The sequence below is a fragment of the Eumetopias jubatus genome, unplaced genomic scaffold, assembly GCF_037043125.1.
Source record: "Eumetopias jubatus isolate StellerSeaLion01/CBP00866 unplaced genomic scaffold, mEumJub1_p1.0 scaffold_2, whole genome shotgun sequence".
Lineage (NCBI taxonomy): Eukaryota > Metazoa > Chordata > Mammalia > Carnivora > Otariidae > Eumetopias > Eumetopias jubatus.
The window spans coordinates 37,675,430-37,701,660 of NW_028274808.1; the positions used below are offsets into that span (position 1 = coordinate 37,675,430).

The following is a 26,231-nucleotide window of genomic DNA, read 5'->3' on the forward strand; positions in this document are numbered from 1 at the left end:
AAATAAATAACAAAAAAAAGTTGCAGCACTGATACTTCTTGATCTCAAAGCTTACTATGATGCTACAGTAATCAAGATTGGGTGGTAGTGGAATAAAGAGACCTATAGATCAATAGAATAGAATTGGTAGCCCAGAAATAAACCCATACATTTATGGTCATTTGTTGTTCAATAAGGATGTCAAGACAATTCAATAAGGAAATAGTCTTTTCAACCAATGCTGCAGGTACAACTGGATATTCACATGCAAAAGAAGGAAGTTGGACTCCTACCTCAAACCATATACAAAAATTAACTCAAAGTGGATCAAAGTCCTGAATGTAAGAGATAGAAGAAAATTTGCTGTAAATCTTTGTGACAATTAGATTAACCAATGCTCCCTTAGATAAGATACCAAAACTACAAACAACAAAGAACACATATAAACTTAATCAAAATTAAAAATATTTGTGCTTCAAAGGATACTACTAAGAAACTGAAAAGATAATCTATGGATGAAAGAAAAAAATGCAAATCATATATCTGCTAAGAGTCTAGTATCCAAACTATAAAAATCCAAAGATAAAAAGACAAATAACTCAATTAAAAAGTTGACAAAGGGGGCTCTGAATGGTTTAGTTGGTTAAACGTCTGCCTTCAGCTCAGGTCATGATCCCAGGGTCCGAGCTTAGTGGAGAGCCTGCTTCTCCCTCTCCCACTTTCCCTGCTTGTGCTCTCACTCTCTCTCTCTCTGTCAAAGAAATAAGTAAAACCTAAAACAAACAAACAAACAAACAAAAAACAACTTGACAAAAAATATGCATAGGTATTTTTCCAGGAACATACACAAATGTCCAATATGATAAGATGCTCATGTCATTAGCCTACTAGGATAGTTGGAATTAAGAAGATAGAAAATAATAAATGTTGACAAGGATGTAAAGAAACTAGAATACTCAGACATTGCTAGCGGGAATATAAAATAGTGCAACCGTTTTCGGAAAACAGGTTTATAGTTTCTTAAAAAGTTAAATATAAGAGTTATCACATACCCAATCATTCCTAGATATACATCCAAGAACTGAAAACATATATCTACACAAAAAATTTCACATGAATGTTAAAATTAGTATTAATCATAATAGTCAAAATACAGAAACTACCCAAATGCCCATTAATTGATGAATGAATAAACAAAAGGTGATCCATGCAATGAAATGTTATTCAGCAATAAAAATGAATGATGTACTAGCACAGCACATGCTACAACATGGATTAACCTTAAAAACAATATGCTAAGTGAAAAAAATGGACAGGGAAAGGCACATATTGTAGGATTCCATTTACATGAAATGTCCAGAACAGGCAAGTTCAGAGACAGAATGTCTATTCATGGGGGGCTGTGGCAGGGAAGCTGGGAAGAATGGGGAATAACTGCTGATGATAGAGGGCCTTATGGGAGTGATGAAACACTCTAAAATTGATTGTGTTCGTGGTTCCACAAGTTTGTGAATATACTAAACTCCACTGAATTGTATACTTTGAAATGGTGAATTACATCTCGTTTTTTTTACAACGGAGGCATAGGAAAAGATCATATGTATTTCAAAGTAATTAAGAGAAAAGAAAGTCTGTTATGCTAATCTACATATTTATCATGCCTGGTGATTTTCATTCCTTCTTGAAGATCTGATTTTCCATCTGGTATTCCTGGATAGCCTGAAGAACTCTTTAGCACTTGTTGTGCAGATCTGCTGGCAACAAATTCTTCAGTTTTTGTTCATTTGAAAATGTCTTTATTACACCTTTATTCTTGAAGAACATTTTCACTGGTTGACAAGTTTGTTTGTTTTTCTTTCAGTACTTTGAAGAGTTTCACTGACTTCTGGATTTAATTTTTTTGTTTTAATGAGAAATCAGCTATAATTCATATTGTTGCTTTCTTTGTAGTATGTAATTTTTCTCTGGCTACTTTCAAGATTTTCTCTTAATCTTTTGTTTTCAGCAGTTTGACTATGGTGTACATGATTCTAGGTGTGGTTTTCTGTATATTTATCACTTCATGAGCTTCTTAAATATGTAAATTTGTGTCTTTCACATATATTAGAATTTTTGACATTGTCAATCACTGCTAGGATATTTTTATTCTTTGTAAATGTTTTTTCTGATTTCTTTAGATCAGATGATTTCTATTGCTCTAACTTCAAGTTCACTGACTCTTTCATCAATCCAATTAATTATAAACACATCCAGTGCAGGGGGGAAGGAGAGGATAACACATCGAGTAATTTTTAAATTTTGAATGTTTTATTTTTCAGATCTAAAATTTTCACTTGGTTCTTTTTATTTCTGTTACTAGTTATATTTTTTATTCCCTTACTCATTATGAATATATTTTCTTTTATGTCTCTGAGCATATCCATTAGCTGGATCATCTCAGTATTATCTCCATCGATTGCATTTTCTTTTTAATAATGGGTCACATTTTCCTATTTCTTCATATGCATATATATTAATTTAGTACTGTATCTGGACATTATGATTCATTGTGTAAACTCTAGATTTTGTTATATTTCTCTAAAGAGTACTGATTTTTAAAGCAGGCAGTGAACTTAGCTGAACTCATACTGCAAACTCTGCCTCCCCAGTGGTATGTGCGTTAAGAGGGGGCAGCAGTTAAATTTTCTCCTCAATACTTTCAGCTTTAATGAGGCTGTTTGTAGTTGGCCTCATAGATGTGTTGCTTAGGTATGAGGTACAAGTTTAGGCAAAGTATATACATAAAATCTGAGCCATCCCCTCTATGGCTTTCTCCTTTCTTTAATTTTCCCTCAACTTCCCAGTACTATGTACCCTGTTACTCTTTCCTCTGGTTCTTTGAGCCAGTAAGATTTTGGGCTTTTATCTGAGTCTTAGCTAACCAGCTTGGTGCTGTCTTGGGTCAGCCCTGAGTTAAAAAGCTATAAAAATGGGGAAAACCACTCAATGTTGTGTTCTTCTTCCAAGTATTCACTTTCCTCAAGTTCCTGCTTGTTTTTGAATGTTCTTCATTGCCTTCAAGTAAATGATCTTAACATTTTGATCAGAGTTTATAATTATAAGTAGGGGTTGATTCGCTAGGAATTACTCCACTATTACTAGAGTAGATCATGACTGGGTAGCAGCAATGGTGAATTCCATTCACATGGTGCCATTCTTGCAAAAGTGAGAGACAAAACAATATGTATGATTAGCAATCATGTATGTATATGTGGGTACGTGTGTGTGCATGTGTGTTATCAATGACCACTGATTCCACTGGAGAACTCTTATGTCTGAGAACTAAAATAGGAAACTTACAGATGTGTACTTGAAGTTGAGGGAGGGCTATGGAACAGAGACAAGATAAAGGCATGAGTAAAAAGATGAAGTTGGCACTGACTTTTGAGGATTGTCAACAGTCTCAGGTATGAGGGGAATAACTTGAAGTGTCTCCTCTGTTGGTTTGCCAGTTGAGATATAGTTTGTTCAGATTCAAGCTAAATAGAAATCAAAAGCTTTTTGCTATCACCACATACCTGAATCAATTCTTACACTGCCCTTTGACTGCAGAAGTCCATGGGTTATCAAAAGAATAGAGAGGGGACAAAATAAAATTCTTTCTTATGGGCACAAGGTAGGATCAGTTCATCATTAAAACTGGGCTTGGACATTCTGATATACCAAATCTTATTCTGGAGGTGAAACTATCCATATGCCTGGCATGCAGACTCACAAGGAAGTGTTCCTCTGTGGTTCACACTGACCTAGATGGAAACTAAATGGAAGATAATGTGAGAAGAGACACTGTGAATGACCCAGCCCAACACCTTCATTTTATAGAGCAGAAATTGAGGCCCAGAGAGGTGAAGAAGCTCATCAAGTTCTCACAGCTACTTGGTAACAGGAGTTGGGACTCACCTCCAGGGTTTCTGACTCTGAGTCCACTGTACTGAACCTTAATGATTCACCAGGATTTTGTGAAACCATGGCTTCCCCCAAAAGGGTTCATACTGAGCAATAGATGCCTATCTTTCATATCTAAAGGCAAAGGAAATCAAGACTTATTTACAAAACAGCAGTGCTTGATAACTCATTTCAAATCATTTAACAGTTTGCCAGCTGGTATCTGTGAAAAGCGATGCTACCACTTCACTGGTCCATTAGCTATTTCAGTAAATGTATCATTATTTGTCATACTTTGTAAAAATAGACTCCAAATTCAAATTATTGCATATTTTTGTTCATTATTCAGGTCTAAGAGCCCACTTAGCTAATGTAGGCATCACACACACCTTCCAAATAAAAGATCTGTTTTGGTAAATAATGGTTCTATTGGCAGCACACGACCAGCTTCTATATTTCCAAAGAAATCTTTAGTTTTATTGCTTTGTATTTTTAAGTTAAAGAGGTTTTTCCAAGATTTTAGGAGAAATTTTTCCATTTCTTACAGTAAAGGCATGTAAACCATTTGGGGATTATTAAACATAGTCTTTAAGTAATATTAAAATGCTTGAATTTCCTACTAGCAATGAAGTTTCCTGAAGGCAAGGACCATGCTTTCTTCATTATTGCATCTCCAGCATTGAACATGATGTCTATAACATAATAATCACCTAGTATTTGTTGAATGATTAATGGATGAATAAAGAAAGAGATCTTTCTTCCAGGTGACTCCATTACAAAAAGCATCTACAGGATTGATTTTCTCCATTTTCATGTAGCAGCTAAGGTCCTGGGCATACAGCCAATCAAAGGTTCCAGACACAATTTATCAGGATGCCTGCTGATTCCTTCCTTACCTCAACCTTAAATATAAAATCCCCATTTTCATGGGGAAACATTCACAGGAGATGATAATTTCTAATAGCAGAACCTATTTGAAAAATAGATTGAAAGTGTAGAATGGACTATACTTTTGTCTGTTTTTTTTCTTTCCCATATATCTAAGCATTTACATACAGAAAATACACTAAAACCTTCAAGTAGAAAGTTTTGCAATATTTCACTTGCCACAGCAATCACAATGTATAGACTTCTTGAAGACAGGAGAATGTCTTCTTTCACATTCATCTTTATATTCCTGGGTTTATCACAATGTCTGTCACATGGTACATGCTCATTAAAAATTAGTCAAAATAAGATAGTGAACAAAAACATCTGTAGGTATGTTCTACTTTGAGTAAACCTGACATTTGTTTCATATACTTTTAATACCAACTTACAATCAACTTTATAGAATCCCACCTAATGCAGAAAATTAGGTCTGTCTGCAGCAGCTTTAAAATAAAAGAAAATATGACTGCTTTTTTTGCATGGAGTTAAAGCTATAATTTTAGAAACAAACAAAATAGTTTTCCTATTTGTTGAAGGACGGTTTCTCCTGATTTTGCATCTTTTTGCAAGCATCCCTTCTTTTGTCAAATGAATGCATGCCACTAACAAAGCCCAGGGCTATTTAAGATCCAGTGTAACAGAGACATGTTCCTAGAACTTTAGGAAAACATTGTGCTGAGCTCTTGCAAAATACTCTCCTAGTTCTTGAGCTTAAACTAAACAGTAGAGACCTTCAGTCAATACTGAAGAAAGGCCTTAAGGTACAAAGAGAGAAAAATAACTTGGTTATCAGCTTCACATAATACTGTCAGCTTTCTCAATGTAGCCCAAATTGGCAACTATAGATCAGTTAACTGGCTTGGATTTTGGTGGGTGTGTGTGGCTTCTGTCCTTTTCTTGGTCAACCCCTCACAGCCAAGGATACTGGTTTCATGCATCAAACTTGGGGCTGTCTCTAATGTATTAGCCAATTCTGAAATTAGAAATCCAAGTTGGTGTGTAGTTCTCTATTTAATGAGCACCCACATAATGCATAAATGGAGGCAGAATGATTCCATTTTAAAAGCCATGTTCATCTTTTTTGAAACCTAGTCAGTGATGATAAAGAGTTAACCAAGCTTCTTTAGATAGTGTTCCATTTATTAGCTTCATTAATAACAATAATGGACAAGAATCTGTCTTGGCTGAAGAAGGAATTGCTTTACAGGATGTAAATAGACTACTGTGAATGTTTGACCACATTCCTTGTTGGATTTGAGATTAAACAGAAATTTAAGTTATTACTCATATTATTCATTAAATTTATATCTTTTCCTATTAGTGTTCTCAAGGCCTTGCCAAGGTGTCTTTCAGAATCCTAATGCCCCTGCTCCCTTGAATTTTGTTGAGGGGAAGAGTACACTGACTGGTACAGAGAGAAATATATTTTTCACTGTCCCACTTCTCCCCCGACCCTCCAGTCCTCTCCAGGCCTTCACACAGGCTTCTACATTGATTTCATTTGGTTTTCGGGCTTCTTGAATCACCCCACTCCAGTCCATCACACCATAATCCCCGTAAAGCACACATGGGATCAGCCATATCCCCACTCAAAAAAAAGAAAAATGTCTGTGGCTGTCAAAAGAAGTACAGGTGTGCCTGACATGCAAGGCTACTTACAATTTGGTTCTGATCTGTCTTCCCAGCTTTGTCTCACTTATGCATCTAACCCCGCTGAACTCGATTACTAATTATGCTCACACTTTTCCCATCTCTCCATGCTTTTAGTCATGCAGATCTCTTGGCTCTAGAGAACCTGGTCAACCAATTTCCATACGTATGATGCTAACTCCAAGTTGGAAGTAATTTCTCCTTGATTTTCAAATTCCAATGCAGTAGGCTGGAGTAACTCCTAAGCTCTCATTTCTTTTTCATATTTTGTGTTATATTTATTTCCATAAAGGTATTATCTTGCTCTCCTCCCCTTCTTCAGACTTTAAACCCTTTGAGATTTAGAAGACGAGTCAGACATTTCAATATTCTATATAACTTCAGCCACAAAGCCTGCACATAATAGACACCTAGTAACTGTGAATGAATGAATGAATGAAAATGATCTCTTCTATATCACACTATTTTCCCACTTCAATAATATGATGGGAACATGAGCCATTTAAGCAGTTGAATTATCTAACCCAAAATGTGGGCTCTGAGGATCAGAGTGAGTCTATATGCAACAGCTGAGGTGTCAAAACACATTAAAAATAATAATGCAAAAATAACCAGGTGTAATCTAAGCTGAGTATTTCCTTCTGGCACCTCTTCCCCTACCATTCAATTTAGAAATGTGTTCTATAATTATCATATCTGCTTAAAGGTCCTATTTTCTGCTGATTCTTAACTAAATAAAATACATACAGCTTTCAGAGATTGAAAATATTAGTACAAGGAATGAACTAATGTTTTTGTTTTAATTTATGAAATGCAATAAAAAGGCACCTAACTTGACATAGTAATTTTTTATTAAGTATTAAGCACTAGGAAATGTTCAATCATCAACTTGAGATGCATAATTCTGATTGCACTTAGAAACTGAAAAATATGGATTATGGTCTTGAAGTTAGTTAACAGGATAAGACCATTCAAATCCCTGGACATTCATTCAGGACTTTCTATCAGCGGTTGTTCTGGCTTCTGTCAGTGATGCAAAAAAGAATAAGACATGGACCACCCTGCCCTCAAGATTTTTTGACAAGACCAAAACTGGGTTAAAAGTATCAGGACTGATAAAACCAAATGCTCAGAGCTGGGATTCACGATTCAGAAGAAGGCTCTCACAGTAGTGTGGGATGTGGCATGGTAAGTTAAGAGTAAATCATGGACAGGCCCTGCCATGGAAGGGGTGGCTATCAGGGGCTATGAAGCATCATCTCTTCACCAAATTCCCCTGAACTCACATCCAATTTTTTTTTTCTCATTTTGTTCCCTTTACTTATATGCTCAGTGCTATTTTCTTTAATTCAAGTTGGCATAATTTCTCACTGGATTAAATTAATAGCCTTCCAAAAAATCTCCCTGTCTTCTGTCTACTTTCCTAACCCACCCTTCATGCTGCTGTCTATAGCAACTTCTTTCAGAAATGCAAATTTTGGGACGCCTTGGTGGCTCAGTTGGTTAAGCGGCTGCCTTTGGCCTGGGTCATGATCCCAGAGTCCTGGGATCGAGTCCCACATTGGGCTCCCTGCTCAGCAGGGAGCCTGCTTCTCCCTCTCTCTCCCTCTGCTTGTGCTCTCTCTGTCCAATAAATAAAATCTTTTAAAAAAATGCAAATTTCCGTCCAAAAATTTTGAAATCCCTCCCACAGCGTTCAGGGTTAAATAAAAGTATTCGACTCCTATCATGATCTGACTCTTATTTCTCCAGCTACTTCTCCCATTAATCCCAAACCTGACATTAAGCTCCAGACATACCATATAGCTCTTCAAAGGGGACCTGTTTCCCTTGCCGCCACGACTTTTCATAGGCTCTATCTTCAGCCTGCAAAGTCGTCCCACTCCACTGGCCAACCTGAATAGCTTCTAGTTGTCTTTCAAGGCCCACCTGACACCACTGATATGAAAGTCCAGTAGCTTCACTGCTCCATTCCCACTGTCCCCTTTACATTTCCATACTTAAGCAGTATGGCTCTTCTACTTGCCTAATTAGACAAGGTTTAATCAGTGGCCAGAATCCTCTGTTCTAAAATGAAGACTTCAGTGTGTACTTGTTAGGTCCATTTTTCCCATGAATCAGCTGCTCCTAACATGCCCAAATACACCTAATACATTCCAATTTAATAGCCCTCCTATTCTGCAGTAACCAATATGCTGTTCCTGAGCTTAGTTTCCTCTCAATTCAATGACTGCCAAGAAATTTCTCTTCTCCAAAGTACTCACTCACCCACAGCGAACATCATGAAGGAAACATAGGTCAATTGTTCTTTCCTTTAAACACTAAAGAGAACTACCAGGGCGTTTTGTTTTGTTTTGTTTTGTTTTAGCCCTGAAAAACATAAACGAATGATGGATCTCTGGCCAGAAAGTTTTGCTACCCTAAAAATCTGCTAACAGCATGAGAAATGTAGCCTTGAACAAAGGAAGTATGTAAAGGGTGTATTCACAGGAATGACAGGAGCAAGACAGAGGGAAGAGACGTGACCTAGAGTGGAAATGAAGCTAGCCCATTGGTAGAGAAAAAAAAGTGGATCATGTGGATTCACAAGTAAGATGAGCTGCAATCACCTATTGCACTTAGAATAAATCAAAACTTTCACAATGACCCATTCAGATCTGCAAAATGTGACTCTATCTAAACCCAATCTCACTTTTTACCCCTCTTATTATCTTCAGGCACTCTGCCGACCATTAGTACTCAGATGTACCAAGCCCCTTCCCCACACAGGGCCATTTGCACTTGCTAATTCCTCTGCAAAAAATGAGCAGGCACTTCATATCTGGATGCTCCCCCTCCTTCAGGTCATAGTCCAAAATGTCAGCTTCTCTGTAAAGCTGTCACGAATCATCCCATTTAAAGAAACCTACCTCTACTTCATTATTTATTATATCACCTCACTTTTATCCCTTTAGCCTTTGCTACATGCTAAAAATATTTTACTTCTTTATTTTCTGTCTTCTTCCCAAGATAGAGACCTTTTTTTCTCATTCACTGTAGTATCTCCAACACTTTATGCCTGGTATATAGTAGGAGTTCAATATTAGCAGATGAATAAAAAGTGAATGAATAAATAAATGAAAAATCAGAGAGGAAACCAAGCAATAACATATAACAAGATTTCTGTTTCTAAAATCTTGATTAGAACTTCTGTTTCTATCAACTCACATGGAGATTGGGAGCCCACAATCAAGTTGTTAATTCCAATTAATTTGGTCCCCAAATCTTTGGAATCCCTCAGGCATATTGGATTGGCCAATCACAAAAGGAGTATGGTTGCTGGATGAAGAAAGGATGGTTGTTGGATGAAAGCAAACTTCAGATGGTATGGTATGTCCTGTCTCTGCTGACCCCAGCCATGATATCTATCAGAGAAGGCCCAGAATTTGGGCAGAGGAACACAGAGAGACCATTTTCTTGGTTCTAATGAAGATAGGCAGAAATCTCTGTTAGGTTTTAGTTTAAAAAAAATTAAATCCTTGACTTGATATGTCTATTGCAAATATTAATTCCACCTGTAGATGAGATGCTTTTCAGGCTAAAGTCTACAAGTGTGTGGCAGAATAGTGGTTATTACATATGTCAGTGGTCCACTTGCTTTCTGACTGATTGTGGTAGTTTTAAAATGTCCCCACATTCTCTAACAATCCTCTCCTAAAAGATGGAGTCTGGAGTCTAATGCTCTACCAGCCCTTTAATATGGTCTGGTATTGATTTCTGATGAATAAAATGTGATGCAGGTGATGCTATGCAACTTTCAACCATTCTACCTGGTCTCTCTTAAATGTCTCATTCTTGGGAAGCCAGTCACCATAGCAGGAGCATCTAAGACAAATCCTGGGAAATGACCATGAGGAGAAAAACTGAGGCCTCCTGCCAACACATGAGTGTGTCACCTTTTCTTTCTTCTTTCATTCAGTTTTTTAAATTTTCCAGAATCACCCAGCCAAGCCATTCCCAAATTCCCCCCACAGAAACTGGGAGATAGTAAAAATCTATTGTTTTTTTAAACCTCCATACTTTGAGGTGGTTTTTACACAGCAATACTTGGACTGGTTGACTTTGAAAACTGTTCATTTTTTACCCAGAATACCTTTCTTTCCACTGGAGCAGACTTTGGAGCAGACCCAATGCCCAAGCACCCCTGCACAGGTATCTTAGGTAACTGGAGATAGAGGGTTGTCACTGAATGATGGGACTAAGCTGTCTCCTGCCTGAGATATAAGCAAAGGCCAAACTAAGATTAAGTGGGACAAAGTATGAGACAGACAACCCATTATCACCTGAAAGTCCACAGCAGAAATAACCCAAAGAGTAAAAATCTCTCACTCCAGTGTTCTGTTCATTTTGAGATGGGTCTGCTCTTTCTGACTCACATGCTACTTTAATGATTTGAAGTCCTATATAAGCTTCTTGTATCCCTTAAAAATTAATCCCCATTCCCACTAGTAAAGGCAGAGACTGCATTATAGAGAGTAATAAATTCTAGTGACCCCTTAGGGAATATGTTTTCTCTTCACAGAACTTTGCTTCCCAACACCAGGCCCTTGTGAATAGTGAATATGATTTCTTTGCATTTCTATATTCACTCCAGCTGAGATGGAGTCAGGAATGTGGGGAAACCTCCTTTATTAAAGCCATATAAGGCACGTCGTAAGTGATTCACTACCAGAAAACTGAGAGTTGACTATGCCCATTCTATACTTTAGTCCAAAGCAAGTTTTATGCATTTAAAAATAGATAAGTCCCCAAACACAACTGTTTTTTTAAAGAGTTAATTATTCAGAGTTCTATTTAGTCAATGATGAGTCACTAGAAATTGGTGTGCACACAATCAGAAGTTGCGGGTCTAGCCATAGTTTAGAAGGGAAACAGTCATGTCACTTCTCTGGGCCTCACAATGCTGCTCTGTAAAAAAGAAAGAGAAAGAAAGAGAGAAAGAAAGAAAGAAGGAAAGAAAGCTGGAAGGGAGGAAGCGGGGAGGAAAAAGGAATATAACACAATGATGTTTGATGTCCCTTCCAACACTATCTGCCTCTTTATGCTCAGAAACATTATTAAATTTTCAAATGAGTTCCTTTACTCTGTATCTTCAGAAGAGAATTGCACCAGTTTCTAGTTTCCTCTGAAACAATGAAATAACTGCATTTTCTACCCTACAACATTTAAAAGAATAAATAATAAAGATCTGCAAAGTGTTTATTCTATTTCCACCTAACCATAATTTTATAGTTTATATTGTCACTATTTCTAAATAAGAAACTACCTAATATCTGTGTTTTATGCTAGCAAGAAGAATTTAAACTATAAAAATCTCTAAAGTACTTTGTAATCATTGAATTTTATAATTTCATAATTCAATGACTTCCTTTGTTTTCTACACTGTACTCTATATTCAGAAAAGGATGACTATTTTTCTTGTTAAATTAAAACTTGGAAGTAGAGACATCTGTTTTCTGGAACAAATAACACTAAAGTTGAATCAGTAACCAGGTTATGCATATTAATGACCATTTAGGCCAATCCCATTTAAAATTCTTTGCTAATCTACAAGAATAACTTTTAAACTTTGATTTCCCACATGAAGCAAAGGAAGGCAAGAATGTTAACACAAATATAGAGTTTCCAATGACTAAATAGTGTGAATACCAAAAAATACAAAAGGTGGAATTTCTTGTGCTATTTAATTATATACCAAGAATGGTAGAAAGTTATGTGTAGGTTACAGGAATCAAGACCAATATAGAAAAATCAACTGCATTTTCTATTTCAGTAATCAACACATAAAAATGAAATTTCAAGAAAAAGAATTTATATTAGCATTAAACAGAAAATACGTGAAAATTTTTTTTTAAATGTGCAAAACCTTTACACTGAAAACTACAGAATGTTGCTGACAGAACTTGAAAAAAATCATAAATAAATATAAGATGTTCATGGATTGGAAGACTCAGTACTGTGAAGAAATTAAATAAATCTCCCCAAATTGATATATAGATTAAATTCAATCCCATTCAATATTCCAACAAGCTTTCTGTGTAGAAATTGACAAGCTGATTCTGAAATTTATATTGAAATGCAAAGAATTTAGAACAGCCAAGCAATACTGAGGAAGAAGAACAAAGATGGAGAGCTTGCATTACCTGATCTCAAGACTTCCATAATGCTAAAAGAATCAGTAAAATGTGGTACTGGCATAAACAAAACAAAGAAATCAATGGAACACAATAGCTTGGATACAAAGTGACTCATGTGCAATCAATAGATTTTCAATAACTGTGCCAAGATCATTCAATGAGGAAAAGAAGATATTTTAGCAAATTTTCTGTAAGAACTTGGTGAATGCATGAAACAAAATGTATTTCAACTCCTATTATTATCTCATACCATACACAAAAGTTAGTTTGAGATACATCATAATCCTAGATATAAGAGCTAAACCTATGAAATTTGTAGATAAAAACATGTAAGAACACCTTTGATCTTGAGTGCAGGCAAAGTTTTTTTAGATGTGACACAAAAAGCAATGATCATAAAAGGGAAAAAAGATTAATCAGACTTTTATAATTTAGTAATGTCTGTTCACCAGACATTTAAAGAAATGAATAGCCAAATTGCAAAGTAGGAGAAAATATTTGCAATGCGTATATCTGACAAAGGATGTGTATTGAAAATATATGAAAAGCTCCTACCTATTACTCAATAATAAAAAGACAAACAACCAAGACTTTTTTAAAGTAGACAAAAGACATGAACAGATACCTCACAAAGGAAGATATATAAATGACCAATAAGCACATTAAAAGTGTTTGACATCATTAGTCAACTTGGAAATGCAAATTAAAGCCATAATGAAATACTTTTCTACATCCACTAGAATGGCTAAAATTTTGAAAACTGACAAAAACAAATATTGGAAAGACTGTGGAATTTATTTATGTTGCTTTAGGGAATGCAAAAGAATGCAGCTACTTTGGAAGATATTTTGACCATTCCTTACATAGTTAAAAATACTCCCAACTTTATGACCCAGCAATTCTACTCCCAGGCATTTACCAAGATAAGTAAAACATATGTTGGCCAAAACAAAAACAAAAAAAGAATGTTCATGAAAGCTTTATTCAAAATAGCACACACACACACACACACACACACACACACACACACACAAACATCAAGAGGAGAATAGATAAACTGTGGAACTTTTGTATAGCAGAATACTACTCAGCAATAAAAAGCAAGGAGCTATTCTGCTTTATATGCAAGAAATGGATATATTTCAAAAACAATATGCTGTGTAAGAGAAGCCAGACACACACACAAAATACACACGTCTGCTCCTTTTATATGAAGTTTAAAAATAGGCAAAACTAAAATAGGAAAAGTGGGTCCCTGGAATGGGAAGTTGGATGAACTGGGAAGGGGCACATGGGAGTTTTCTCAGGATTGATAAATTATATTTTAATAGGTGTGTGGGTTATACAGGTGTTTGTATTGTCAAAACCCCCTGAACTGTATAACACTTAATGTCTGCATTTCACAGTATGTAAAATAGACATCGTTTTTAAAAATCAGAAGAAAAACATCATAATTTCTTGTAAAAATCATTCAGCCAGGCTCCTTTTAGAAATAAACATGATTATCATGTTAAGAATGTAGGCTTTTAGGTGATTTTTTAAAGTTTTGCTTCCACTATCTATTCAGCAATTATTGAGTACCTACTCTGTGTCTGTCATTGTCCTAGGCATTTTGAACACATCAGTGAGCAAAACAGGCATCAATCTAACAATCTATAGGAGTAGAGAGGAAGACAGAAAATCAGGAAAACCATAATAAAGTAAGTAAATGGTGTAGTGCTTAAAAAACTGAGTTCTATGAAAGAGAGAAAGCCTGAAATGTTGCCATATTGTGCTTAAGCTGCATGACATGAGTGTTTAAAAAGTTATACCTATTTTTACTAATTAGTAGTTTTTGTCCTTAGTAATTGATTGATAATGCATTAGAAGCATTCTAGAAATAGGGGTATGTGTGTGTTTGTGTGTGTGTGTGTGTGTGTGCGCACGCACACTGGTTTATCTTCTTGCTTTATTCCTTAATAATTTAATGCCTGAATAGACATATATCAAAATGTCACTGGGGGGGGTGAAAAGGTTGGTTTCAAGGACATTGTGTTCAATGCTAATCGCATCTCATGTGCTACTGAGTCATAGCCACATTGAGTTATCAAGTCAAAGAGCAGCCCTTTTTGTCTTCTGTATAAAAGACAAGCTGCCTAATGTTACAGAATTCAGACGCCCAAGTCATTAAATGTGGTTGTACATAAAAGATGCAGCACTGATAATTCAAAATAGGCAAGAAGAATGTGCTCGAGAAATAATTCTTCTACAAGTCATAATATCTGGCACAAAACATAAATAAAGCCCTATTTTTCTCCTTCAGTGCCCTGCCGTGAAGGAGTCACTGAGCCAACTTGTTAATCTGCCAGTAACAGCAAGTTTTGGGAAGGCCTTCAGCTATGGAGAGACTCTTTCTGTATTTTTTAACAAGACATAGACAGAGAATACAAGAAATCTCCCAACAAAAAGCAAAAGCACCAACAATTCAAAAGGCTCTGAGATGAAATTATCCAACATTCTGGAAGATGAAGCCCTGTGTTGTTTTTCTATAGCTAAAAACAAACCCGAAATAAAGTGTTTTTAATGTCTTGTTCTTATTTGTTGTTCTTAATTACATATCTTGGAAAAATCCATCTCTAATCAAGCTCTATAGATATACTAATGGACCTCCAATCCTAAATCTATACGGTATGAGACGATTCTTTCATGATAACGTGTGTCTTTGCCAGCTACAGCTTATGCTTTCCTGCCTCTTTGCCTGTATGTATATGAATCTGCTCACTTGGACAGCCTGCTGAAATGCTACCTACATTTCTAGTTCCCATTCAGATCCTTTTCCTGGATGAAGTCTTCCTCAACCAACAAAAACCAGAAGCAACTTGCCCCCACCCCTACCCATTCAGCTCACAAAGCATGATTTTCAGTCCCACTTTTCTGGTCTAGAATTGTACCAGCACATTTCCTGAATACAACGACCTCTCTTGGGAGGCTCATAGCCCAGTTAGAGAAAGAATTGTAGGCTACACACAGACCCCAGTTAAAACTCAGATTGCATTCTTGAAATTCTCAAAATTGAATTGCAAATTTTGTTATTAGAGCTATTATGAATAATGATTCTTGGCCAGCCCATAAAAGCTCATCTAGCCCACATAACACTTGAAGTATAGTATTCATAGCACCCTTTTCAAAATTATTTTCCTGAAAACATGTATTTTCTCAGAAAAAAATATTTTATATGATTCTGTTCTACTCATACAATGCCAACATGAGTTGATCAAAAATGTTTAGGTGATCAAAAAATGTTTAAGTGGTTGTTGATGATGAAAGATTCTATCAAATCCCACGAATTGGTATATGTCCTCCTAAGGAATCCACAGGAATGATCCTCCCCTATGGTTCCTGAGTCTCTACTCAGCAGCTTCTGTGAAACCCCGTATGAATTTCAAATGCTGCATTCTTTCTATCACTTGAGAAAATATCTGGAAGGGTGCAGTGAGGAAGCTGGGTATTGACCATATGGCGGAACCATCTTACCTCAGCTTCCTAGATATTTCTATTAAAGGGACTTGGGCTTGTTTTAAGCTATTAAATAGAGTCAACATGCTGCTTCATTTGGGTTGGATTCACAAAAGCACGTAAGTTTTAATAAGATAATGCTATTTGGCCCTTTGAGCATCTTCTCTCATGCTGCTCATGTACTAAAGCATTCAATAGCAAAGGTGTTTAAAGATAAAGCAGAGGTACGCCTGGGTGGTCCAGTCAGTTAAGCATTTGACTCTTGATTCCAGCTCAGGTCATGATCTCAGGATTGTGAGATAGAGCCCCGCATCAAGCTCCGCACTGGGCATGGAGCTTACTTGAGATTCTCTCTCTCCCTTGCCCTCTGCTCCTCTCCGCCCCCCCCCCGTCCTTCTCTTAAAAAAAAGGTAAAGCAGAAGGAAAATATCTGGTTCATATATGGGTGGCTTCAATCTGAAAAATGTCAATAAAAATATGGAAATAACAGGGCGCCTGGGTGGCTCAGTTGGTTAAGCGACTGCCTTCGGTTCAGGTCATGATCCTGGAGTCCCGGGATCGAGCCCTGCATCGGGCTCCCTGCTCAGCGGGGAGTCTGCTCCTCCCTCTGACCCTCTCCCCTCTTGTGCTATCTCTCATTCTTTCTCTCTCAAATAAATAAATAAAATCTTTAAAAAATATATGGAAATAACAAAGAGTTTGAAATGAAGGAGATTACAAAAATTAAGCTAGTTTTCTGCTCATTTCCTTTTCCTTCTATTCCTTTTAGATGAGCCTAGATTTTTCCTTAGTAATCAATGCAGTTTGTGAAAACACAATCTTTCTCTGAAAGCCCAGTTCTGTGGCAGAAATTAAGAGTTTCTCTTACCTCTTAGTTCCCCCATATCCAGAGTTGTCCCAAGTTGTTCTAATAAAGCAACTCTTGCTGCATTCTTTTTGTGTTTCTTGCCATCATAATGTTGCTGGGCCATGAGAGGATTGTTAAACCAGGCTGCACAGAGCCCACAGTATCTGTCTGAATCTCTTCTTTGATAGGGAGATGCAACCACTGGAGCAGTGTCCACCCTTGGAGGCTTAAGTGAGTTCAGGGGTGTTGCTGTGAAGGAAAACAACCAGAGAGAACCACAAGCCAGGTTAGTCCATTACTGAGTATACTCATTTTCAATAGCTGAAGATGGAAGAGTCTCATGTTCATTCTAGAGCTGGAAATCCAGAGTTTACTGAAAGCAGGAAAATGATTTTTGCCAGTCCTCATTTTTTAAGCTGGAATACAACTGAAAATTCCTAATTTATTGAGATCAGATTTCTCACATTGTTCTGTTTAAATCTGATAGTTTAGGAGACCATCTCTTAGGTAAAAATGAAGATTTTCAAAAATAAACTCTTGGAGGTAAGGGAGGAATCCATTAATCAAACTGCAGCCAAAACTTAAAGTAAACATGGAACAATAATGGCTTGAAAGATTCTGAATGAATGAATTAGACATTTGTATGTTAAAACTGGAAATAACCAATAAATAAAGGATTTGCCCAAGTGATAGAAGCAAATCTTTCAGTTACAAGGACTGTATCAGTCAACAAAATCATGCTAATTTTATTGCCAGTTTCTTCGGTTTACTGTGATAGGTTATTTTCAAGCATACCTGCTAAAATTGATGTTGAAAGTACAATATTGTTTTAAAAGACCAAAAGACAAACAGTATGGAACAGATGTTGCTTATCTAAACTGAAAAGGCATAACATCACTATTTTAAAATTGCACAGCCCCAGCTATTAATTTAACACATTCCATTGTGAGCTTTCAGTTATTTTTGGCCCAGAAGCAAAAAAGAACCTAACTTGAAGGAGTTTACTAACAGAAAGTAAAAATAACTTCTTTCTGTATTAGAATATACAACTTGCTTTCATCCTCACAGTAACAATGACTTAGTTACTGTTCCATATCTCACACGATGGACTTCAGAGATGCCGAATCATTCACCGGATGATGACATATCTAGTTATGGTAAAGGCAGGACTCCAAACCAAATCCTTAATTTCCAAGGCCCATGTTCCTTACAATACCTCTAAGATCCTTTTTATACTTCTTAATAAGCAATTTTATAATAAGCAAATTTATATATTCTTCTAGACCTCAGTCATCTTTGTTCTATATAGAATTAAATTTCATTTTGGAAAAAGGTTCTAATCCAAAATATTTTACAAAAGAAAAAGCACTTTAAATTCTCATAAGGCCCATTAGTCACAATGCAATATAGCAGCACCTTCTGCTATGTAGGAGTGCAGTTGGCAAAACCATGAATATTAGGGTCATTCCAAGGAAAAGCTGAAATCTGGAACATCAATAACAAGTAAACACTTAATCAACTCCCCAAGCTTTCAAATCAGTTTAATGTGGGCTTTTTTTTTCAGATTAAATAACAGATATACAAATAAATACTTGCTAAATAACATTTTGATTCAAGAAATGATTGGTATTGTAGCAATATCTTGAAAAAGTCTTTTCTTCTCTATCCAGAGATTTCATCAGATAGGGAGGTTTTAGCTAGCTTAGATGAAATTAAATGATACTATTTCTTTTGGGACTTAGAGAAGTAGTATGTCTTTTAAAAGCCTTATTGCCAGATTCAGTCATATATCACCATGTGAAAATAAAGCTCAAAAGTGGGCCATAACACCCCAGCAGCCACCCAGTATCATCTGTCATGACTTAGAAATGCTAATAAAAGCTACAGAGTTGACCCGTATGTAAAAGGACTTCTACCCACTTTTCTAAAGAAAATTGAATCTTGTTTCCAAAGGTTCCTGCAACCTTATCAATTTCTGAGGATTTATATCCATCTATTGTTTTTTATGGCAATGGAAAACCTATCAAATGTCTGCCATCAGAATGAATGCTGACTCTTAAAGCATAACTTACTTTTCTCTAAACCGGGCCCTAAAAATACATCTGAGTCAATTTTATCTATTGACACCCTACATACCACTTCTGGCAGGAGTGATGCAAAATAGAATATCCATCATATAAGATAATCTTATCTTTCACACAAGAAAGTAAGTTAATGCTGCATCTGTATTATAGCTTCGTCTCCTTAATACAGCTCCAAAGTTTAATTTTTCTTATGCTCTATTTCCAACTGTCACCAATCTCAACCCAGTTTATATTTCTTACAAAGGCAGCAACATGAGGGAGTGGAAACCACCTTGACTCAAAGTCAGAAATCAAGACTGGGTCGGACTCCATCACCCACCAAGCTGTGTGACCTTTGGCAAACCTCTGATGTCTCTGGTTTCAACAAGGTTAAAATTCAGGGTTACCATTTCTTTAAAACCCATAGTGTAGGGATGGAACAAATTATAGAAGCTCTCTCTCACTCTTTTATGGCTTTGACTGGATGTCAAATAGTGAGGTTATATGGGAAGAGAGCAGTTTCCAGGTAATAATGTTAATCTGTGTGTGAGCATGGATCATAACACCCATAGTTCTTTGGCAAAAGTATATAATTCTAATAAAATGAATACAAAGTAGGGCAAACATTACTGTTTGGTTTGAAAACATGTTTGTGACAAAATAGTTGATTATAGTTCATTGTTATTTAAATTTCATGCTTTATATTTTTATTTTAATTGCAAAAATATTTAGCTAAATATTGACTTTACCTCCTCTCTTTACAACTTAAAACCAAGAGTTCATTCATCAAAACCAGTAGTTTTCAACCTTGGGCAAGCATTAGACTCAGGAGGAACTTTAAGAATCTCTAAGTCCAGGCTGTCCCCAGACCAATTCTGTTCAATTACATCAGAATCTTGGGGTAGGAGCCAGGCATCAGGATGCTTTAATGCCCTCTTCCCACACCACCCGGTCCATGTTTCCAAAATACAGCTAACGTTGAGAAGCATTGATACAAATATTGCCAGACTTTGTTTGAAAATAACTGTATGATCGTCCTCCTAGATCTTCAAATAAAAGAAAGTCACGTACTACATCCCACAGCAACAGGGCCAATTATTTTGTAGGCAATGACTGAAATGCCACATCTTTATCTATGAAGCAGAAGGAAATAATAATCACTTGGCATTTTTTTAAAACCCTGATCAATTTCTCCATTTCTCCAAGATATAAAAGTTTCTCCATAATAGCAGCTAATGTTATAAATTAATATTATAAAAGTTAAATAACAGTTCTGATCCCTTATCCCAAGCAGAAATTCATATACATATTGAGCTGCTGAGGCACGGTACCACCTACTTTGATTGGCACCATCCCCAGCCTGGTCAACCATCCCTCTCCTCCTAGCTAAACACCTGCCCCTCAGGGTGCTGTTCAGTCCCATCTGCTCTGTGAGGCCTTGACAACCCAAGCAAGAAGTAGTTCTCCCTCCTCTAAACTCAAAGCACTTATCAACCGCACAATTCATTTGACATTTCTTAAAAAGCGCCTTATAATCTTAGTTGTGTACACCTGTGTGTGTATGTGTGCATGTATAAGGGAAATTAGATCATAACACTTACACTTCAATACTTGATATTTTGGTGTGTGCTGTCTTCTCTAATACATGTCCACAATCCCTTGTTTCAATTCAGAAAAAAATCAAAAGCCTCTAAAATTCAAATTTTTCTTCATGATTCATTTTTTATTAAAACCTGACCTGAATTCAGAAGAGGCTATTTATAGTCTTTATAGAAATATATATATATAGTTTATATAAATACTACATATATATTTATATAAGTATATATAATATAAATTTATAAATAAATTAAATAAAAATAAGTAAATAAAATGTGAATAAAATATATAATATATATTATGTGATATATATAATCACTTAGTGTAAACATACATACATGTTGCAAGAGATTTATTAATGTCTCTAAACATAGAGTTCTGTCTTAGATCTGTTGAAACATAATATATGGTATCTGTACCTAGTTACATACCTAAAATCCTAAAATTTCTGATTCTCAAAATACATTTAGCCCCCAGTATTTTGAACAGAAGATCATGGATCTGTAGCCAATTCAGAGTAACTGAAATAAACTCAAGTTGTTCTAATACTTGAGACAACTGAAACAAGTCAGTCTCCAAAACTTGATTTCTAAGAATTACCTGACATCAATCATTTTCAATATCCCTTTTATGTCTTGCATCATGTTTGTCAAGAAGCAAATTCTCAACAGCTATTTATAGACTGTTGGCTAAGTTGTCTTGAATAATAGTGTAGAATAATATGCATCTCTGTCCTATATTTGTTTCTTTCTGGTAGAATAACCTCAGTTGATCTAAGGACAAAAATACTTCCAGTGCACCTGGTGTGTGCCTCTCTCGGAACACTTCCTCACTCTGTAATGTAACACTGTGTACAACCAGACTCTCCATGAGTCAGCACGTTGCATGATGCCACTCACATAATGTATATAGCCCATGCCTTTTGCTAAATGAATGAATGGATGGATGGATGCTCTTTGCATTAGAAGTGAATAAAGTACTGGTAACCAAGAGTTTTCTTATTTCTTCTAAATTGTGTCATTTAGGGCTTGAATTCTAGTCAATATAAACATAAATACTAGAAACCCAGTGACAAGATTCTGAGTAGAGGTGTGTGTGTGGGGGGTGAAGGCTAAATTGTAGAAAGGCAACATATCCAAGTGTAGACACATCCCAGTTCCTGTCTTGTGGATTCAATTGGATATATAGGAAGTCAGTATTATCTCAAATATCTATTTGCTGGGGTGGCCTATTTCTACATATTTTTTAGAGAGTTCAAATTATGCACATCATTCTGGAAATTTTACTTTCAAACAGGAAACCATTTACTCTGTTCATTTAGCATGGCATCTAAACTCCTCACTCCAAGCTTCTGGCTCAGTACCACATCCCAGTTTGCCTGGAACTGACAAGGTTTGTAGGACATGGGACTTTCAATGCTAAAACAGGGACAATCCAAGACAAATTGGAATCAGTTGGCCACCCTAGCTTCTGGGGTCAGACCTGATTTAACATCACACCGGAGAGATGGATTAGTAAAAATTTTGGAAATAATTGCTTGGGAGACTAGAGCAGGTCTTCTTTCAACCAACCAGACAGGATCTAGCAACAAATCTCAAAGTTTTACTTGTCAGATCACCACATGGGTGTCCTTAGCCAGAGAAGGGGATAACGCAGTTAACAGGCAATAGTATTCTCACCTGCCTGTCTGCCCTCTGGACCATGGCCTCAGAGTGAACTTCAACTCCAAAACATGCAACTTTCACTGACATTCCCTACTCTCTCTCTCTCTCCCCCATCTCTCCTCTCCCTTCCTCCCTTGTCCTTTTCTTTCTTCCTTTTCCACTCATTCCTGATGCTTTCTAGGCTTTAGGATAACAAAAATTAGTCCATCCTCACAAAGGACTTACTGAAATAGTTCCAGGAATTTACGTCTTTTAAAGTATGTGGCTTTCTCACCTAAGGTTTTCTTATCCATAATATCAATTCTTCAAGTTTGTATAATATTGTGCAGTTTATTCTATTCTGTCTGTTCCATGTATTTTCTTATTTAAGTTGTCCTCAAATCCTGTTTTACCAATGAGGCAGCTTGAAGCTCAGGGAGATAAGTCAACTATCACAGGGCCCCCTAATTAATAAGCAGCAAAGACAATGGCAAAGACCAGATCTTTTGACACAAAGACCAAACACCATATTTTAATGCCAACTAGTTTCTAGTAATGCTGAGGAAGTGATAGGTCAAATAAACAAACAGAGTAACTATAGAGTCAGAACACATTTCCCAGGCTTCAACATCTGTTCTCAGTGGGGATTATTTGGAAATATGCATTTTCTCTAAAACAATTTTTCCAGTTTTCAGTCATGAAATGACTGATCAACATGTCTTTCTGTGACATGTTCAACAGTCTTTCCGTTTTTCTCTTTTTTCCTACCTTAAATCAAATTAATTACCTCAGGAATCCTTTAGCAAGTATCACCGTTTGTTGGGTTTGGTTTTTATTGTTGTTGTTGTGGTTTGGTTGGTTTTGTTTTTTGGTTTTGTTTTTGTTTTGCAAATGCTGTTGATAATTAAATTTGACTGGGCCATTCAGCTCCTGGCTGAGGAGACAGCTGTCAGTGTGGATGGACAACTCAGTCTTCCAGGCTCTTCTGCTGGTAAATGCCTCAACTCGATGTAAACTGAAAAGTCGAGGCTCAAAATGTACATTTTCTTTGTATCTCTAGCAGAGGACAGGGCCTCTTGTGATGAATAAAGGAAGAAAAAGACTAGTAAATTTCAGTTAATATCAACTTGGTGGATCTTCATGTTTTCATAAATGGCTTATGATAGCTACGTTTTAAATCTTGAATGATTTCTTTAGACTTTACAGGGTTTAAAACAAGTTAGATGTTCATATGTGCGGATAGATGAAATAAATTGTGGGCATCTATACTCTGAAACACCACAAAACAATTGAAAACACATTTTAGAAAAAAAATATTTAGTGACCTGGAGAAATGTTCAGGATATAATGTAAACTAAACTGTGTTTATATGTAGGGTACAAACCTAATTACTTATTATTAAATTATACACACCCACCTATTTAAAACTATATAAAGACCAGAAGGCTATAAATCAAGCTCATAGCAATGGTTATTTCTTAGTTGTGGATTATGGTGATTTGTTTTATACTAGAGGATATATACTCTTGATGAAGAGGGAAAACAATTTTATTTTACAACTTACATATAGGCCACATTTCATGCTAACTTGTTTTAGTGCAAAGTGGAGAAAACACTGCTTAGGGGACGTGTGGTGCTACAACCGGGTCTTAAATCGCAGAAGATTTTATTTGCAGTGATTTATTTATTAATTTATTGTTGATTTGGGGGACAGTGGATTGGGAGAAAACTGGCTCTGTCAGAATATGATGTAAAAGCCCCAGCTTCTCCTATTTCTCCAAAGGATACAAGGGAAAGCTGTTTTCCCATTGTATGGCAGACCCAAAAATCACTCTCGTTATTTAGATAAAATGAAGTAACACTCTTCCTTCTCATATGTTTGGAAGTGAGTTCCGCTATCCAAGACTGCAAGATAGAAAAATCCATGTGCTATTTCTTTTATGCCTTGAAGGAAATTAAAGAACACTGTAAAATATTTCATGTTCCAAAATACATGCCATTAAACACTTCCTGAGAATAAACAAATGTGAGGATGACTTAACAGAACCATCATTCCTATTCAATTTTGTATTGAAACTCTAATTATAATCAGCCTATTAACAGGAACTGCTTCCTCACCCACACTACATTCATATATCATCAGTCTTCATTAATATAGTATTCATAGATCATTGATTTTCATTAATATAGAATAATTCCCTCTAGTTTCAGTCACTGATTAGGTTCTAAATATCTTAAGTATGCCTGTCTCCTGCAGAATTCTAATCTTTGAAAATGAGCCATTAAACAGAACTTTAGAGGAGATGAAAGTCCTTTTATAATTTTCTCATGTTGTTTGACAAAAGAATCCTAAAGCTGGGATAGTCCATATTCTTCCATGTGGTGAAAACAGAGGATGTAGAATGTAGGTTCCAGGAGGACAGGATCTTGATCTATGTTGTCTGCCGGTATATCCCAGGTCTTTAGAACCAGGCCTGGCACAAAGTATGTGTTAAATAAACCCCTGTTGAATGAGGCAAACAGTTTATTCTCCATAAAGCTATCTGTGTAAGAGAAGGAATTTTACTTGAGGAAATTCTGCTAGTAGGAAGGCATCCTCTCTGTCCAGACTGATCTTAAAAACACCTGCCGCATTATGGGTATAATGCATTCATGGTGTTTGGTCTTCAAACACTATTCAGTTAAGGTGCTTTACTCCCTGTGGTCATGGCCACAGTTCCCAAACGCTGTGCAGAGGTACCCTGGGATGATGCAGTAAGCATACAGGGTAACCATAAGATTATTTAAAATTCTGAGAAAAGCATAGAGACATCCATTAGATACCTTGGGAACCATATCTTGAGGAAGTTCACAGTTTCAACATTAGATGCTACAGTCCTTTGAATGAGGTCATATTCCTGTGAACCTGGATATTTGAGGGCTCATCTAGCCCACGAGTGGGGAACAGGAAACAAAGGTGACAATGTCCAATCTAATCCAAAGATTTGAGAAGTTATGCGGTGTCCAACAGGCAAATGCATCCATTAGTAAATGTGGTTATTTAAGGATGAAATACAAATATTAACTTTTCCTTCAGTATGTGCTTGATGAGTTATTAGGACATAAATACTTATTAAGTTGTTTGGACACTAAAAGTTATGACATCACCCTAGTATATTTGCTTATTGGTTGAGCAAGAATCAATGGCCTGCTAATTGGGCGCTGCTGTAAATACCCTTCCTCATGAACCTCAGATAAGAGGCAGAGTCACAGAGGGCAGAGTGGGTTTCCCTGACAGGGATTCATTGATTCACTGGCACCCCCATGTCCAAGCCAACAGATGCCATCCTTAGAGGGAGGGGATGAAGGGCATCCCCCAGATCAGACAGTGTTGGCAGAGTGGGGGAAGACCAGTAAGGTGAAACCTGAGGACTGGTACCAGCTTTTATTCTTTCATTCTGCTGCCACCATTGCTCACTTCACCTAATCTATACCTCATGCTCACGGATGGGAATGATTTACTTATCCAGCAGCATCAGCTATTCAACTAGAGAGCCAGCTTCCTGGGTCATTTCTTATATCCTATGAATATTTATGGAGGATTCAAAGATGAAAAAAGCAACCAGTGCCAGAAGCACAGCAGAGATGAAGTACAGGCTAAGTTCAGAAGTAGACAGAGAGAGAGGGTGGCCTTTTGGACTGAGCTGAAGGAAGCTGAAACCTTAGAAGCCATTTTGGAGAAGTTAGTACTGATACTGTCCCCTGAAGAGAACGTGTGTATCTCTACTTCACCCTCAGCTAGCATGCTTCCCTAAACAGGTTTCTCCACTCAACCTGAGTGTTGAGTGACCTTAAGCATATATCCCTAAAAGTCACATTTGTCCTTAATAACCCACAGTTTGCAGGTTACAAAAGTTGCCTCTACTTCTATTTAAAACTAAATGAA

General features: G+C 36.5%; 1 protein-coding gene across 1 annotated transcript in view; it reads right to left on the minus strand.

Annotated features, from left to right (window-relative positions):
* ZMAT4 (zinc finger matrin-type 4) overlaps positions 1 to 26,231 on the minus strand; it is a 240,757-nt gene that overhangs the window by 72,644 nt on the left and 141,882 nt on the right. The window contains exon 4 of the mRNA XM_088021315.1: positions 17,023 to 17,250. Within this exon, the coding sequence (XP_087877441.1) occupies positions 17,023 to 17,250 (228 nt within the window). The remainder of the gene's footprint in view (positions 1 to 17,022; positions 17,251 to 26,231) is intronic.